The following is a 16,857-nucleotide window of genomic DNA, read 5'->3' as shown; positions in this document are numbered from 1 at the left end:
ATGGTGAAGATTCACAAAAAATCCAATCTTAAGTCCACGCCAGCTGGGGAGGAGGTAAGGCCGGAGCACTCCACCGCCTAAACTGAGTGAAGAACAGCTGTTTTGAAGCCACATAGGACATAAAGTTAAATCCTTTCAAGAAAAAAGTTTGTTTTCCTGTTTCCAACCTCTTCTCCACAGAGAAAAATGAGGAAAAGGGAGGATATTGGTGCTTCTGAAGAGCAGAAAGTAACTAGAAATGGAGGCTTTCTGATGTGAACCTTCATACATGCAAGTTCTGCTTTCAGCCCTGACAGTCAGCTTGGGATACAATGATATGTCCCATTCCTAGCTTTATAGAGACGAAATATTTTCTGCCTCTGAGGAGAAATCTGCCTCTGAGAATCCCCTGCTATAGAGGATTCCAACCAAAGCTCAGGCCAGGACACAGCATTCTGCTCTTTAAGGAGTATTTCCTCAGCAGACTCTTCCAGCTGCAGTAGCAGCAGTTTCTGCATGATGATCAGATTTGGATATATGTTGGGGTCCCCTCTGGGGAGTCCAACAGCATCAGGCCAGTTGCCATAGCCTGACTTGAAAAACGGCAGCAGCCCCGAGGCAGAGGGAAGGACTAGAAAGGACAAGACTCAAAAGCATTGCTCTTACATAACCCAGTGATGTATAAAATGCACGAGGCAGGTGGCTAGTGAGCACAGACACGAGAGGTCAGCCCTGTGTGGGCACCAAGGCATGGCATAGCTTGAGACATTAGGATGTGAATGGTTCTCTTGATACTAGTACAGATGTAGATGAGCAGCATTAGAGATGTAAGCTGGCAAATAACAACCCAGTTCAGTGGCTCATGTTATGACATGCAGCAAAAAACACATTGTAGTCGTGTGCTTTATGAGTTGACTGTAGCCATTAAGTTAGTTAACTGTTAACTGTAAACTAATTTACTTTTATAACTGTTGACTCAAAGTGGGTAGTTTTGTACAACCATGTCCATAACTATCAGAAGTTAATGATACATCTCATCTCACAGATATTTTTTCCTAGACATCGCATCCTTTCCACTCAGATGAGGACCATTCAACCATGATAATTCATGCACCCTGTGACCAATGAGCAAAAGTATTTTGTAACAATACTCTGGACATTCCACTCTGGGAACAGATTACATCAAATGCTGTGTTCTCATGAAAATAATTGACAGAGATAAAGAACACAAATTTAATACTACACAGGGTGAGAAAATTTCAAGAGTTAGAGAAAAGAAATTTCCTGTGCTTCAGGGCTTTCAGCCCAGGAATGCCAGAAGCAGTTTGAACTTTCTTCAGAACACACCCCAAAATTTAACTTTTTTCCTAAACCCAAGCAGCAGTAATGTTTCACCTGGGCAGTAATACTGACAAGGTGAAACGAAGTGAATTTAATGTGCAAATAAATAAATAAAAATGTGCAAATTTTTGTAAAAGCACACATGAATTTAATCATAACACCCTTTCAGTCTGAACACTGAGGTTTTTATGACCCTTGCTTAATCAGCTATTTCTCAAAAACTAAATTGCTTGCCAGTAGCTTAAAGATTACCATGTATTCTGAGCCCCTTTACCACAGAAGTTTACTGAGACTTCACTGAAAGCTTCCACAGTGTCAGTTTATTTCCATAATCCTATGGTAGATAAGGGGCCAAGGCAATCACTTGAAATTCAGAAGGATTTCAGGAAGCGTGAGGCAGCCAAAACTGATTCTGGCCACTTACTGTGATGCCTGCATGTCAGCCAGATGGTAGGAATCACATCAGTTTAAGTTGTTCTGCCAAGACATTTGAAGAACTGTGTTTGGCTTCAGCATCATACTAAAAAAAAAAAAAAAAAAAAAGCCTAATCTTAAGGTTTCTTTTTAGAGGCAGAGAGACACAAATTATTTATCTCAAATATATACTTTTGTATGGTGTGAATTTGAAGTATGAAACTGCATTTCAGTGAGGGTTTTATTATATATTTTTGGGAAACAAATGTAATTTTTAAAAAAAATTTCAGTTCATACAGCATTGTAGTTTCTGTGAAATTTGGAGAGTAATCAAAATTACAGCTATCACACACTCGTGTAATCGTGACTATAAAAGCACAATTGCTTCACTGAATTCTGATCATCATAGGTCAATGGGAAGCTTCAAGATAAACTAACTCTTCAGTATTTTAAACATAGCTTTACCTAATTCTTACACAAAGTACAGGGAATACATTTCCTATGTTATCCACTTTTTTTTTTGTCTCTAGTCTTTGTTCCCTAAACCCAAATATACCATATCTGTATCTTTTTCTTCATGTTGGGAAAAATACTCTGAGCAGACCATTAGTATGGTCCCATAAGTTAAGAAAATTTTCTTTATGAAAGTGTTGGAAGCTGCCTTGTTATCATGATGTTATTTTTCATTGAAAAATACTGCTTCAGACTACACACAGTTGCAGTCTGCTTTGAGCTTTATATCTTTATTTTCTTCTCCTAAGTTGTTGCTGAGCCTCTGACTGAATGTTTCAATGGAAATGGGCTAAGATAAAAGTGTTTTTAACAATATATATTTTTTTAAAGTTATTTTTATTCTTTAATATCATTTAAGGGAGTATTTCCTGCCTAAGATTCGGGACAAGCTAGTGTAAAGGTAGTCAGAATATCACAGATGCTACAGTTTGGAGAATCCCTCCTGTAAAGAGCTGTAAAGCTTCCTAAAACTTCTCAAGAAGAATTTAATTACTCACTGTTACTCAGGGTTGATACCTGACCCTGTAGTAAAGTCACTTTCAAAACACTGAATTCCCACTTTTAAGTGGAAGAAACACATTTTTCTGCTAGGTCTTAATGAAAAGTAAGTTCTTTAAAAATTAATAACTCATCCTTCTTTCTAAGTTTCTCCACATAGCTGGACATTTAACATAGGAGCAGACCTGCTCAGATACACTCAGACATAGCTGGTGCATGGGAGGCCACACTTACAGGTTCCCAGTTCCCATTACAGCAGCATCCTGCTGAGAAGCAGCAAAGGCCAAGATGAAGGAATTGCTCTTCACTGGATTATCTAACTGGTAAAACAGCTTAGGGTGAAATATCTGTACCTATGGATTTTCAAAACCACTATTTCATCACTTCAAGAGTTTAGGAGCTTTTGTTTCTCTACTGGCTATATTATGAAGCACTTCTCTCCTTTTTGCCCTTACGATCCATATTGTAATAACCGACCCCTTCCTGTATTTGCTAAGCTTTCCTTAAACTGCTGTGTGTGATATGACAAATACCAGCTCCAGGACATCATGGCTGAACTTCCCCCACTCTATCTCCAGCTGGTTGTGCTTACAAGCTTTGTTATGAAAAATGCAGCATTTTCAGAGTAACAGGAGTGAGTATTCTAATCTTGTTGAAATGCTCTTATTTAATCAACAGTTATCACTTTGGCATAATCATACCTGTTTCTTCAATTTGTGAAATCCTCATGTAAGTAACTGGACATATATCCTGAGTAATTCTAGAGTTTTGTCTATTTTGTTTCTCTACTATGCGTTTCAGGCCAGTTACCACAAACCTGGCCAGATATCATGCATGTTGTATCATGTATCATGTATCACGTATCACAATGTTATATGGTATGTTATATGATATAAATATCAGTTTGTTTGTCTGCAGAAAAGCATCAAAACCATTCCAATTTCCAGAAGTAGGTTGGTATTTTTTCCTGCAAAAATATTTGCTTTCATAACAATGTAACAGTGTTTTATAACAAGGCCAAATCAAAGACTTTGAGCCATTCTGGAAGAAAAAGTTAAAAGGTCAAACCTAGTCACAGTCAAGTTAAACAATAAAGTGGAAGCTGCTCCTCGCATCCTTGTCACATGCAGTTCTTGCTATATTAACTGGGGGTGAAGTCTGTCTGTCCAAGTCACTTTTCAGGAGAAAGTTGCATGTTCCCTGAAAAAGTTCAAAAGTTATGAAACAAATATAAACAGACACACTGTTTCTGAATCCATGGTACTTATTATCCCAGGTGTAAACATGTTCCAATAGAATGAATATTTATCATTTGACAAGTGGCATGAAAAACCATGACAAAAGTAAATAACAAGAACAAGTTGTATGAGGAGCAGACCAGCTGAGGGAGCTGGCGTCGTTTATCCTGGAGAAAAGAAGGCTCGGGGAGACTTCATCACTCCCTACAACTACCTAAAAGGACGTTGTTGCCAGATGAGGGCTGGTCTCTTCTCTCAGGTAGCAAGTGACAGGATGAGAGGAAATGGACCCAGGCTGTGCCAGGGAAGGTTTAGATTGGGTATTATGTTTAATGGTAGCATGGTCAGGTTAATGGCTGGACACAATTGTCTTAGAGGCCTTTTCCAAACTTAAAGATTCCATAATGCTAAGAAATTATTGGGCTGGTTTTTATCTTATGAAGGGGTTAAAACAACAAAGCAGTATTGTGAAATTGTGGAAGAAAAGAATTTTGAAACTACAAAGTAGTTATAAGTTACAGGGTGTATTACTGGTGTAGATACATTCAAAAAGGTATTAATGTACTGTTCTTTATGGTAAAAAGTGGTACTGTTTCCCTTTTTCTACTATACAAAGTCTATTTTGCCATGCATCTTACTGGATATTTTCATTAGAAGAGAAGTGATAAGAAAGTCAGTTGACTTTTATATAGCCATATTTGGTTTGTGTGCAATTTTCAACAAATAATGAACAAAGACCTGTATGATGGATTGCATGAGAAAGAGTCGATGCCCACAAACCACTTTTTGCCATCAATGGGTCCAGAAGCATTTCCTTGGTGAGATGTTAAGCTGGGTTTTTTTAAGCTCCATTCCTTATGCACAAACCCAGGGCTGCACTCAAACCACTGCTGTTTGCCTCTAGCCCACAGTAAGATGGGCTGACCCAAATCTCCACATCTTCATCCCATATATCAGACTCTTTGCTTGGAGGATTCTGTCACCTTGGCTATAGCTGTCCCAGCAACAAAGCTGTTATACCACCAATTTTCAGTTAATTTCTTCCCTACGTGCTAGTATTTAATTTATGTCTACAAATCTGTAGAATAAACTTTAAAATAAGTATTAAAAGTACATAAATGTATTCTTTGATTTTGTATTATATTAAAATGCAGCCCACGGGAAATTACCTTTAAACAAATAAGATATAATTGGAAAATACCAATAAATCCATAAAGCCTTCCACATCTAACATGATGGTTCAAATCCAGGCCAGGCAGGCTGTATGAAAAATGTCAGAGTATTTGGGTGACTCCACTGAATATAACAGAAATGTTTACATATTGGAAGTGAGGTGTGTTCAGGTTTTAATGGATAAGGCTGAAAGCTGACTCTACTACTTAAGGATATAGAAAATAATTATGCTGGTATGATTCTAGTCCTCAGTGACCAGCCTTCTTCACATGACATTAATTAAGAATTTTGTTGGCAGTTTCAGCAGATAGGTCAAAACCTATGTAGGTGTGGCAATTTAATTTTCCTGCCCCTACATCTTAGTTGAGTCAGAGCAGTAATCAGCAGTTATTTCTGGTTATGCCCTTACAGAGGATTTAATTTCCAGACTGTTGATGCAGCAGTCTCCATGAGCCTGTATTACCGCAGGCCTGGTTCCTACGGTATATCACCGTGTCCCGCAGCCATAGGGAGGAGGAGGAGAGAAGATCCAGCAGGCAGGAATTGTGCAGCAAGATTGATTTATTTAATTATTTTACAAACTCTTTTATAGACTTTTTTCTTCACAGTGTAATTGGACAAAGGACCAGCCACCCCTTGGGGGTGATTGGCCAAAATCCTAAAACATCCATTATCAAAATATTTTCTACTATACCATAAACAAGACTTTCCAAGTGTCTCGGTTTTGAAAGACAGGTGTCTGCTAAGGAAGGCAGAGGCCCCCCTTGAGGTGGCAGATATAACCCCTTTTCCCTCCAAGTTATTATATTTTGAAATCAAGGGCCTTTAGGCAAAGATGTGGGAAATAGGAATAACAGTTCTTTACTCTATATATATATGTATATAACCAGTCAAACAAAACAACAACAACTATGGCAGTAACAGCAATCACAAACCCAGTGCCAGCCTTCTCGGCTGTCAGGCCCTTTCCCCTCGGGTGCAGTTCCGCTCGCAGCCGGCAGGGGCGCTGGCGGCTCCCGGTGAGCAGGGCAGGTGCGATGGTTCCCCCGCGGCTGCAGGGGGCGCTCCGGAGCGAGCTCGGGAAACCCGCGGCTCTGGTGCCCTGGGATCCCGGGAAGGATGGAACAAAGGCTTCACAAACCCCTGGGCAACTGATCCCGGACTCTCAGGAACAGCAGGCTGGAATGGCAGGGACGGACGCAAATCCCGGGTGGCAGGCGAGATGTATCCAGATGGGAGAACCCCACGGAGGCCCAGGCAGGCAGGGCGAGCAGGGCTACAGCGTAGCGAAAGCTCGAAGCAGCAGCGGAGCAGGACAGCCACAGCTCGGTCTCCAGCAGGGCAGGGAAAGCGGCTTTTGGGGTCCCGGCGTTGCTTCCAGCAGGAAGAAAGAACGGCCAAAAAGAAAGCAGCAGCAGCTCCTTTCTCTGCAGCTTCTCTCTCCGGACGCTCAGAGCGAACTGTCCCCACACCCAGGTGTAGACAAAAGAGTAGCCAGGCCCGCCCCACTCCCCTTTTTGTCTTTCTTAAGTACAGCTATTTGTCCCCTAGCAACATGCATAGGGGAGAAAATTCCTTTAACAGGAAAACCTAAGACTAAACTAAAACCCCAACATTATCCACCCCGAATTTTTTCCCATACTAACATGTTACATGAAACTTAACTTTTTTTTTTTTTTTTTTTTAACCATATAAATCTATGCATTACCCAAATTATATACAAATATACATGCTGATATTGATACAAGTGCAGAGCCATGGGTAGTTCACCCTAAAACAAGGTCCTCTTGAAGTAAGCATCAGGTCTCTCCATCCTTTTGCATCACCCACCAGGTGCAACCTGGTCCCTGAGCAAAAACAACCCCACGGATGGGTTTGTCTTTGCTCAAGGCAGACTTTACCCAAACAGTTTTTCCAAGCATACCTCTCATGTGCACCACTGGAACCTTATCTCCATCTGTTGTTTGTAGGGGTTCGGATTGGGCAGGGCCTGCTCGGCTGGTGGAACCTCGAGTGTTAACTAACCAGGTGGCTCTTGCTAAATGCATCTCCCAGTTTTTGAAAGTCCCCCCACCCAGTGCCTTCAAGGTGGTTTTAAGCAGTCCATTACACCGCTCAACCTTCCCAGCTGCTGGTGCATGGTAAGGGATGTGGTACACCCACTCAATGCCATGTTCTCTAGCCCAGGTGTTTATAAGGCTGTTCTTGAAATGAGTCCCATTGTCAGACTCGATTCTCTCAGAGGTGCCATGCCTCCAAAGGACTTGCTTTTCCAGGCCCAGGATGGTGTTCCGGGCAGTAGCATGAGGCACAGGGTAGGTCTCCAGCCACCCAGTGGTGGCTTCTACCATTGTGAGCACATAGCGCTTGCCTTGGCGGGTTTGAGGCAGTGTGATGTAATCAATCTGCCAGGCCTCCCCATACTTGTATTTGGACCATCGCCCGCCATACCACAGAGGCTTCACCCGCTTGGCCTGCTTGATCGCAGCGCATGTCTCACAATCATGGATAACCTGGGAGATACTATCCATGGTTAGATCCACCCCTCGGTCTCGTGCCCACTTATAGGTGGCATCTCTGCCCTGATGACCTGAGGCATCATGGGCCCATCGAGCTAGGAACAGTTCTCCTTTATGTTGCCAATCCAAGTCTATCTGGGACACCTCTATTTTCGCAGCCTGATCTACCTGTTTGTTGTTACGATGTTCTTCATTAGCCCGGCTCTTGGGGATGTGAGCATCTACATGACGGACCTTCACGGATAGCTTCTCTACCCGAGTGGCAATGTCTTTCCACTCTTCAGCAGCCCAGATTGGTTTTCCTCTGCGCTGCCAGTTTGCCTTCTTCCACCTTTCCAGCCAACCCCACAGAGCATTGGCTACCATCCATGAATCAGTGTAGAGGTAGAGCTTTGGCCACTTCTCTCTTTCAGCTATGTCCAGAGCTAATTGGACAGCTTTGAGCTCAGCAAATTGGCTCGATCCACCTTCTCCTTCAGTGGCCTGTGCAACTTGTCATGTGGGGCTCCATACAGCGGCTTTCCATTTCCGGCTAGCGCCTACAATTCGGCAGGAACCATCAGTGAAGAGGGCGTATTGTCTTTCACTCTCTGGTAGCTCGTTATATGGTGGGGCTTCTTCGGCACGTGTCACCTGCTCCTCTTCTTCTTCAGAAGATAACCCAAAAGTCTCACCTTCCGGCCAGTTTGTAATTATTTCCAAGATCCCAGGGCGACTTGGGTTTCCAATTCGGGCGCGCTGCGTGATGAGGGCAATCCATTTGCTCCAAGTAGCGTCGGTGGCGTGATGCGTGGAGGGAACCTTTCCTTTGAACATCCACCCCAGCACCGGTAGTCGGGGTGCCAGGAGGAGTTGTGCCTCTGTGCCGATTACTTCTGAGGCAGCCTGGACTCCTTCATAAGCTGCCAGGATTTCCTTCTCGGTGGGAGTGTAGTTGGCTTCAGATCCTCTGTAGCTTCGGCTCCAGAATCCCAGTGGTCGGCCCCGAGTCTCACCAGGCACCTTCTGCCAGAGGCTCCAGGACAGACCATTGTTCCCGGCTGCAGAGTAGAGCACGTTCTTCACCTCTGGTCCTGTCCTGACTGGGCCAAGGGCTACGGCGTGAGCAATTTCCTGTTTGATCTGGGCGAAGGCTTGCTGCTGTTCAGGGCCCCAGTGGAAATCATTCTTCTTGCGGGTAACCAGGTAGAGAGGACTCACGATCTGGCTGTACTCGGGAATGTGCATCCTCCAGAAACCTATAGCACCTAGGAAAGCTTGTGTTTCCTTCTTGTTGGTCGGCGGAGACATTGCTGTGATCTTATTGATGACCTCAGTGGGAATCTGACGTCGTCCATCTTGCCACTTTACTCCCAGGAACTGGATCTCTCGGGCAGGTCCCTTGACCTTGCTCTTCTTGATGGCAAAACCAGCTTGCAGGAGAATTTGAATTATTCTCTCTCCTTTCTCAAACACTTCGGTTGCAGTGTTCCCTCACACAATGATGTCATCAATGTACTGCAGATGTTCTGGAGCCTCACTCTTTTCTAGTGCAGTCTGGATCAGTCCATGACAGATGGTGGGACTGTGCTTCCACCCCTGGGGCAGTCGGTTCCAGGTGTACTGCACGCCCCTCCAGGTGAAGGCAAACTGAGGCCGGCACTCTGCTGCCAGAGGAATGGAGAAGAATGCATTGGCAATGTCAATAGTGGCGTACCACTTTGCTGCTTTGGACTCCAGCTCGTACTGGAGCTCCAACATGTCTGGCATGGCAGCGCTCAACGGTGGAGTCACTTCATTCAGGGCACGATAGTCCACAGTCAATCTCCATTCCCCGTCAGACTTGCGCACAGGCCAGATGGGGCTGTTGAAGGGTGAGTGGGTCTTGTTGACCACCCCTTGACTCTCCAGCTCGCGGATCATCTTGTGGATGGGGATCACAGCATCTCGATTTGTCCGATACTGCCGGCGGTGCACTGTCGAGGTGGCAATTGGCACTCGTTGCTCTTCCACTTTCAGGAGCCCAACTGCAGAAGGATTCTCAGATAGTCCAGGCAGGGTGTTCAATTGCCTAATGCCCTCTGCCTCCACAGCAGCAATCCCAAATGCCCACCTGAGTCCTTTTGGGTCTTTGTAGTAGCCATTCCGGAGGAAGTCTATGCCCAGAATACACGGGGCCTCTGGGCCGGTCACAATCGGATGCTTTTGCCACTCCTTCCCAGTCAGGCTCACCTCAGCTTCCAAAAGGGTCAACTGCTGTGATCCCCCGGTCACCCCAGCGATGGATACAGGTTCTGCCCCCACATGTCCCGATGGCATTAAAGTACACTGTGCCCCAGTATCAACCAATGCATCATATTTTTGTGGCTCTGATGTGCCAGGCCATCGGATCCACACCGTCCAGAAAACTCGGTTCTCCCGTGCCTCTTCCTGGCTAGAGGCAGGGCCCCTCTAGCCCTGGTTATCATTCTTTCCCTGGGCGTACATGCTCGAGGTACCTTCAAGGGGATCTGACATATCATCCTCCCTTCTGTAATACCTGGCAGCTCGGTCACGGGAGGCTGAGGCTACCTTCACCTTAGCGGAACCCCCTCGGTTAGTGCCTCCCTCCTTGAGTTCACGCACCCGCGCTGCCAGGGCAGAGGTGGGTTTCCCATCCCACCTTCTCATGTCTTCCCCATGCTCACACAGGAAAAACCACAGCTCAGCTCGTGGGGTGTACCCTCTCTCTCTAGCAGGGGGACGACGGGCTCTGACTTGGGGGCCTGTGACTCGCACTGGTGCCACACTGACCCTCCTCATCTCCTCCCTCATCTCCTCCCTCATCTCCTCCCTCATCTCCTCCCTCATTTCCTTCCTCATCTCCTTCATCTCCTCTTTGAGGTCCTGGACCACAGCAGAGACATGAGCTTTCAGCGGGCCATTGATCATGCTGTCATAATGCCTGAGCCTGTTGGCAACAGAGCCCACTGTTTCTCGGGTATTGTCAGCATCAATCGTTGCAATGAAGGTGGTGTATTGCGATGGCCCTAGCCTTGCCAGGTTCCACATCATCTGTCCTGTGCACCTGATCTTATCGGGGTCATTATCATGCTGTCCATCCTTCCCAAAGAGTACCTCTAATATTGCCACCTCTCTTAGCTGTTGGATCCCTTGCTCGAGTGTCTTCCACTGCATTCTATGATGATACTCCTGCATTCTTTCTTTGTGAATGAACCTTTCTCTCACACTCATTAAGAGCCGCTCCCAGAGAGAGAGAGGCCCTGGCTCCCTCACAAATATCTGGTCCACACCTGGGTCCTGGGTCAACGACCCCAGATACCTTGCCTCACCACTATCCAGTTGCACACTTGTGCCCATAAGGTCCCAAACCCGAAGCAGCCAGGTGGTATAAGGCTCACGCCCCCTTCGCACAATGTCGTTTCGCATAGCACGGAGACTGTCGTGCGACAGGGACTCAGTGATGACTTCTGGCTCTGGCTCTCCTGCTGGTTGTGAGGGCCCTGGTTGCCCATCATCATTAACTAGTCGTACTGATTTGGTCTTATACTTCCTCCTTTGCACAGGGGCGACTGCTGCTGGCTGTGGTTGTCCTTGTGGTTCAGCTGAGGCCTGGACGGTTGTAACATCCGTGGGTTCCACTGCTGCACCATCGGACTCACCCTCTTTGGGGCAGGGAGAGGGTTTTTCACTAGCTGAGGAGGTGTATTCCCTTAGCAATTGGCATATCTCCTGGCGCACCTGGCCCATCTCCTGGCATATCCCCTGGTGTCATTTCCTCACAGAAGGTACCATTGTTAACATAACCCCAAAAACATGTGCTCAGTGTGTGATAGCTGTTTATCCATGTGCCCACATTCCGGAGGAAGTTAAAAACCCATGAATTCCTCACCTTCTCGACCCATAACGCAAGCTGGATAACAGCAATGGTAGCCTTAGTCAGAGGACCCATATTCAAGTAAGGAGCTGCAAAGGGGAAGAATATAGCCACGGCTACATGCCACCCAAACCAGGGTAAACTAGACCACATAGTGCTGCCTAACAAGGTTCCAATATCCAGCACACAAAATAAAGTTATCGAGGAACTGTTATTCCTTTTTCACCTCTATCTCTTAATGCCCTCAGGCCCCACGTTGGGCGCCAAGATCTGTCTCGGTTTTGAAAGACAGGTGTCTGCTAAGGAAGGCAGAGGCCCCCCTTGAGGTGGCAGATATAACCCCTTTTCCCTCCAAGTTATTATATTTTGAAATCAAGGGCCTTTAGGCAAAGATGTGGGAAATAGGAATAACAGTTCTTTACTCTATATATATATGTATATAACCAGTCAAACAAAACAACAACAACTATGGCAGTAACAGCAATCACAAACCCAGTGCCAGCCTTCTCGGCTGTCAGGCCCTTTCCCCTCGGGTGCAGTTCCGCTCGCAGCCGGCAGGGGCGCTGGCGGCTCCCGGTGAGCAGGGCAGGTGCGATGGTTCCCCCGCGGCTGCAGGGGGCGCTCCGGAGCGAGCTCGGGAAACCCGCGGCTCTGGTGCCCTGGGATCCCGGGAAGGGATGGAACAAAGGCTTCACAAACCCCTGGGCAACTGATCCCGGACTCTCAGGAACAGCAGGCTGGAATGGCAGGGACGGACGCAAATCCCGGGTGGCAGGCGAGATGTATCCAGATGGGAGAACCCCACGGAGGCCCAGGCAGGCAGGGCGAGCAGGGCTACAGCGTAGCGAAAGCTCGAAGCAGCAGCGGGGCAGGGCAGCCACAGCTCGGCCTCCAGCAGGGCAGGGAAAAGCGGCTTTTGGGGTCCCGGCGTTGCTTCCAGCAGGAAGAAAGAACGGCCAAAAAGAAAGCAGCAGCAGCTCCTTTCTCTGCAGCTTCTCTCTCCGGACGCTCAGAGCGAACTGTCCCCACACCCAGGTGTAGACAAAAGAGTAGCCAGGCCCGCCCCACTCCCCTTTTTGTCTTTCTTAAGTACAGCTATTTGTCCCCTAGCAACATGCATATGGGAGAAAATTCCTTTAACAGGAAAACCTAAGACTAAACTAAAACCCCAACACCAAGGTTGCAGGTGGCTTGGTTGTTTACATTCCCTGCTACCTCTTCTGTGAGAGAGAAAAGTCTCTCACGGACTTAGAAAAATAACAAGAAAATCCTCGCTAACAGCATTTTTGTACCTACAAGCCTGAAATGCAAATGAAAAATTTGAGAATTTTTAGAAGGCTGTGCTTACTGCAGCTTTCCGTGACAATTGCAGTAGACATAAATTTTATCTAAATTCTGTTTACAGCTGCATTCACACATCAATTATTTTATCAGCCCAAGATAGGCCAAAAACTCTGTCAGGATGTTGAGCAACCAATTGCTACATGAAGAGCAATGCTTTAGTTTTGCAGCTATTTATGAATGTGAAGCAGTCAAACTGCATTGTCACTTATGTCTGAAAGTTTTCTTGACATCAACAGTAGGACTTGAACTTGGCTGCGATGAATCACAAGATGTACCAGAGTAAAAGCATCTCTGGGGACTGAAAGGATAAATGTGCTTTCTTCCAACTTTACTCATTGGTGGTAATGCCAAAAGATGATAATATATGCAGTGAATCACATCATCCATAGCTACAAAGGAAACATATTCCATGGCTGGTTAATTCTTAATTGATTCTGATGCTCTGGCCTAAAATAGAGAATAAAAAATGCCATTGGACAAGAGTCTTGTGAAGTCCACACTTTATGCACCTTTATAGATGCTATCCAGTGGATTTTCAAACAGCAAATGGTATTGCCGAGCCTCATTTCAGATCTGAGTGAACAGAGTGAAATGCAATGATTAGAAACTCCAAGAAGAGTATTAATTTTATGGTGTCTCAGACTTTGGCTATAACAGCCACTCCTGCTCAATAACAGCAGCCGAACTATGAGAGAAACGAGGGCAGAAATGGGCCAAAATGGGAGGAGCAAGCAGAATGGTCAAATCCAGGAGTGACTTATTTTCCACTCATGATAGTACAGCTTCTGTCTCCTCTAACCTGAGAGTTGATGCAAAAAAACTCTCTTGATGCCCTGGGTTTTGTGGATAAGAAATGGAGAAAAAAACCCTTCATATAGCCATTCACTAGCAAGAAAGTGGCAGGACTGGAGACACTTTGGAACCAGTACAGCTGTACCCATTGCTCCCTTTCCCTTGGGGTAAAATGCCTTTTAGTTTTTTGGTAACCCCGTGTTATTTTCAACTCATATTTTATCTTTCACAAAACAAATTAAGCTTGCTCTGTTCTCTGCAGGCAAGAAGAAGATATGTGGAGAGCTTCTGTTGCTCTGGAGCAGAGTCCTTTTGCTGTGGCCTTTGTGGGGTTTGACACGTCTCCACATTTATTTCTATGCCTTGATGAGGCTAGTCCTTACCTGTGAAGAATTGCTGGAATACCTTGATCAATATAGAGGACCTGGGCATTTTACATTTATGGTGTACCTGAAATAATATACTAGCACCTCTAGTCATTTGCACATTGGCATAAACACTGAGAAGTTTCTCTTTTTGCTCTGAAAATGACAGCAATTCAAAGATGGTTAGAGATACCTGATCTTTATCTTCACATTGATAAACTCGGAAAACCATCTCAGTGTCATTTCTTTTTGCTCCACGAGGTAACACATCTCTATCAATAGGTAAGGCAAAAGATGTGAAAAGGCATTTCTGGCCTAAGGCTGAAAACTCTGAGTCACAGAAAATACTCCCTCGTGCAAATCGGAGGATGCAACAAAGTCGTGAATTACGGACACACAGAGCTTGAGATGAACAAAATTCAGTGCTTCAGTTTCAGTAAGTGCAGCTTTTGTCTTTGAGCTACTGTACACGCTGGGCCAGGGAACAAACAAAATGGGGGGAGGCGGTCTCAGACAGAGCTCGCTTTATGCTTCCGATTTTATCCTCCCTGAAAAAAGGGCAGAGCGATGTAATTCTGGATAAGCCAGCAGACCATGCGGTGGCGGTGCCCGGGGCGGCGGGGCCGGGCCGGGCCGGGCGCGGAGCATCCCCGCCGCCGGGGCCGCATGGCAGCTGCCGGGGAGGTGGAGCCAGCCGCTGACCTGCCGGCATCGCAGCACGGGCACGTCTTCTGCCAGCAATAAATCCTCCCTTCTTCCTTCCTATCTGTGCCGGAAAACGCGAGGAAAACAGAAAATGAAAATATATTATTAAAAAAAAATAATAATTTCTTTTTAACAGCAGGGCCGGAGGAAGCCGGGAGAGGCCAGGTGCGCAGGGCTGCCTCCGCCGGCGGCAGGCAGTGCATGAGGAGCTGGGCCGGGCGCTGCCTCCATGGAGCACATCCGGATGCCCAAGGTGGGTCCCGCCGGGCGGCCCCGGCCGCGGCAGCATCCCCGCGGCAGCATCCCCGCGGCAGCATCCCCGCGGCAGCATCCCCGCGGCCCCTCCTGCGGCGTCTGCTCCAGCCCCAAGGAGCCTTGCACCCGCAGCCTTGCGGGCCTCTATGGCCTTCCAGGTGATGTTAAGGGCTGGTTTTCGGCCAGCTTGCCATGATACCTGCCCAAAACGCCGAGAGGTGGGCGCGTTGCTCTGCGGTGTGGGCCGGGGATTTGTCGGGCTTCTCATTCAGTTCCTCTCTTCACGCAGGCACTGTCCCTTAGCTGTAGGTATCCGAAATGGGAGCCTGCTTTTACCTGCTATACGAAATGTGTTACCTGCTTTTCAAACGCCTTTAGTTTGCCCCAAGATTTCAGACTCGGTGATTAATTGATTTAGTGTTTTTTCCGTACATGTTTGATCTTGAGCCTACGTAATCAGTCTTTTTCTATAGCTTTCTAAGCACGAGGCCTGTATTTGTTAACAAAATTGCCACCTTGCTCTAAAAAAAAGATACAGTTTTAACACATAAAAGGTTTGGATTAAAAGTAATAATAAAAAAGTGAACCAGAGCAATATGTTGATTTGAAATATTTTCATAATTATTTAGTTATTTATTTATTAACCCAATCCCCTGAAATAAGGAATTTATTTGTATTTATTTATTATCAATATTTAATATGATGACATGAATTTGAGATTAGGGCCTTGTATTTTGCCTGTCTTTTCTGGCCTTCAGGTGTTAAGCTGTAAATCTTCTAAGAAGATAGGCCTTTATAACAACTGCCTTTCCTCTCATCTCATTTCATGATCTGTTATCTGCCTTTTTGGGAAGGAAGAATTTCGGAATAGTATGATTGTATCCTACTGCAGGTAGGATACAGTCAGTGAAAGTTGTCTGAACAGATGCTTCTGACCATTTGCTGAAGAATGCTGAAAGCGTGAATGAGAAAAAATGCTGAAAACAAATTAAGAAGGGTAGGAAAATACCCTAAAAATAAATGGTTGTATTTGCTGTGAATGGAAGACCCAGGGAAGTCCCTGTTGCAGGCAATGGAAGCTCATCTGTTTTCTTTTCTACAACCAGGTCCTGAAAATATTACTCTGCGTATGTAAAACCCATTTCTGTATCTGATACTATGAGAAGGCACTGTACCAATGCCTCAGGTCACTGAAAATCTTAACTCAGTGTGAGGTGATTCTGCAGTCCTGGATCCTGGCAGTCTCTTACATTATAGCTATGCTACAAGGTATCTGATAGAGCAGATTAGAAGGCATGATTTAAAGGTACAAGGGGTAAAAAAATCCTTTAAAATTTCCAACATAAATGTAGAAAATCAACATGAGTCACTACGGAAATACTTCATCTCTCCGGTTACTCCTAAATACACTGAAAAATCAGTGTGTCTACAGCTACCTAACAGAATTGATGGATTTGATTTTTTTTTTTAAACCCCTCAGCTTAAAATCCGTCACTGGAACAGTGTTGGGTTTTTTCTTTTGTTTTTATTGAATTTGGTTTTGATAATTTGGAATTGAACATGAAATGATTTCCAGTGTCAGTAATGTAAAAATAGATAAGGGAAAGCTCATAGTATCATGTGTTAGTCTCTGGTGTCACATTTCCTGACTCCATACAATCTTGTCCTGAGAGAAATTTGAGAAGTGACTGCCCGGCTCTGCAAAGGTATTAATCTCAGAATAATGACACTTCCCTTGATTCACAAACCCAGCCAAATGGAAAATCAAGATAAATCCCATACTTAGCAAATTAATAAAGTTGATAATATCTGAAAAAAATATTCTTGGTCCAAGTAAAAGCTTTTCCTTCAAAGGGAGGTCTATA

The 16,857-nt window shown here is 45.4% G+C and overlaps 1 protein-coding gene across 4 annotated transcripts in view; it reads left to right on the top strand.

Moving 5' to 3' along the window:
• Positions 1-14,324: 14,324 nt before the first annotated feature.
• Positions 14,325-16,857, top strand: part of MTMR7 (myotubularin related protein 7) — a 43,434-nt gene continuing 40,901 nt past the window's right edge. For 3 of the 4 annotated variants that reach the window (XM_048305222.1, XM_048305220.1, XM_048305218.1), the window contains exon 1: positions 14,690-14,990. In XM_048305222.1, the coding sequence (XP_048161179.1) occupies positions 14,967-14,990 (24 nt within the window). In that variant the 5' untranslated portion in view covers positions 14,690-14,966. Of the gene's footprint in view, positions 14,469-14,689; positions 14,991-16,857 lie in introns of those variants that run through there. The other variant, XM_048305219.1, reaches the window with a different exon arrangement.

The sequence above is a fragment of the Corvus hawaiiensis genome, chromosome 5, assembly GCF_020740725.1.
Source record: "Corvus hawaiiensis isolate bCorHaw1 chromosome 5, bCorHaw1.pri.cur, whole genome shotgun sequence".
NCBI lineage: Eukaryota > Metazoa > Chordata > Aves > Passeriformes > Corvidae > Corvus > Corvus hawaiiensis.
Note: the sequence above shows the minus strand (reverse complement) of the source record. Positions and strands in the feature narration are given on the sequence as shown.